Below are 1,298 nucleotides of genomic sequence, written 5' to 3'. Positions count from 1 at the left end.
TCTGTTGTTGAATCATATTAATCTTGAGACAGTATCTGCATCCTCATCAGACCGATCTCTCTGGGCTTCCTTGATCAGTTCCATCACTTAGTGTAGTGTGGGGCTGTGGGGTGCGTCCTATGGGGTGCGGGGGCTGGTTCGGGGTTCCTTGGGCCCTGGGAGGCTCGGGGGGGCGCTCGGAGTGGGGTGCCTGGTGGGTCTAGCCCTGGGGTCGGTTGCCCCCATCGAGGTGGGGCCTGGGGGTCCTACGGTGGCCGTGTGCGGTGCTCTTGGGGGATTCCGTGGTGGCGGACATGGGCTACTGGCCTGGTAGCTGTGCTGCTGCTGGGTGGGGCTGGGCGCCGGGCATTGGTTCTTCTGTGGTGCCGGCCGGGGGGCTTCTGTTCTGCAGGGCGTCGGGGCGTGCCTCGACTTTCGGTGGCGGGTTTTGGTGGTTGGCCGTGGCGCCTGGCGTGGTTGCATCCGGGGGGTGCAGGGGTGGTCGCGCCTGTGGCCGGGGTTCATGTGTGTCTGTTGTGGGCTGGTTGTGGGCTTCGGGGAGCCCCTTTGGGATGCCCCCCGGGTCGGTGGTGTGGCTTCGCTTTGTTGGGGCGGGCGCCGGTGGTGCGCCGTGCATCATGCACGGGGTTTGGGAGTGGAGGGTTGCTTGGTGTTTGGTGGTGGCGGGGGGGGGCCGTCCTCCTCTCGGCAGCCCGTGGGCGGTGCGTGGCCGGAGCGGGGTGGGTCGTGCGGCTTTCGCGGCGGGAGCAGCAGGGTCGCGTCTGTTGCTTCCTTTTTGCTGCTTGTACCGGCTTCTGGTGTGCAGCTGGGGTGGCTTTGCTGCTCTGAGGTTGCCGGGATGGAGTGGTTTCGTTGTGTTTTTGGGTGGGGGATTCCGCCCGGGGGCTCGGTTGGTGCTGTCGGTTCGTCCGTATCGGCCTTCCGGTGTTGTTTCTGTCGGGCCGCTCGGGCCCCCGCGTGCGGGCGGTGCGCTGTCGGTAGGGTTTCCGTTCGGCGGGCTTGTTGCCTCCTAGGAGGGCAGGCATGTTGATTTTTCTGGGGGGGAGCGTCTGGGTGGAGGGGTCCTCGCGGTGTGGAGGTGGGTGTTGGACGCTGGCTTGTCTTTGGCAGTTCTTCTTAAACCAGGGGGAATTTTATTTTTTTTTTATTATTATTTTTTATTTTTTTTGTGTGTGCGTAGGAGGGGGGTGTGAGCGGGGGAATCAGAGCTTGGAATGGAACTTGGGATCTGTGCTTTGCTGTGTTGTGTGGCTTTCTTCTTCTTCGGATTGGTGTTGTAGGACCGCGTCGGGGGGGGT

General features: G+C 62.9%; 1 protein-coding gene across 1 annotated transcript in view; it reads right to left on the bottom strand.

Moving 5' to 3' along the window:
- Positions 1-298: 298 nt before the first annotated feature.
- Positions 299-1,298, bottom strand: part of LOC107104155 (proline-rich protein 2-like) — a 6,087-nt gene continuing 5,087 nt past the window's right edge. Inside the window, exon 4 of the mRNA XM_015404084.1 lies at positions 299-1,009. Coding sequence (XP_015259570.1) covers positions 299-1,009 — 711 coding nt within the window. The remainder of the gene's footprint in view (positions 1,010-1,298) is intronic.

Source organism: Cyprinodon variegatus, unplaced genomic scaffold (genome assembly GCF_000732505.1).
Source record: "Cyprinodon variegatus isolate N-32 unplaced genomic scaffold, C_variegatus-1.0 Scaffold1631, whole genome shotgun sequence".
Lineage (NCBI taxonomy): Eukaryota > Metazoa > Chordata > Actinopteri > Cyprinodontiformes > Cyprinodontidae > Cyprinodon > Cyprinodon variegatus.
This window is presented reverse-complemented; position numbering and strand designations above follow the sequence as displayed.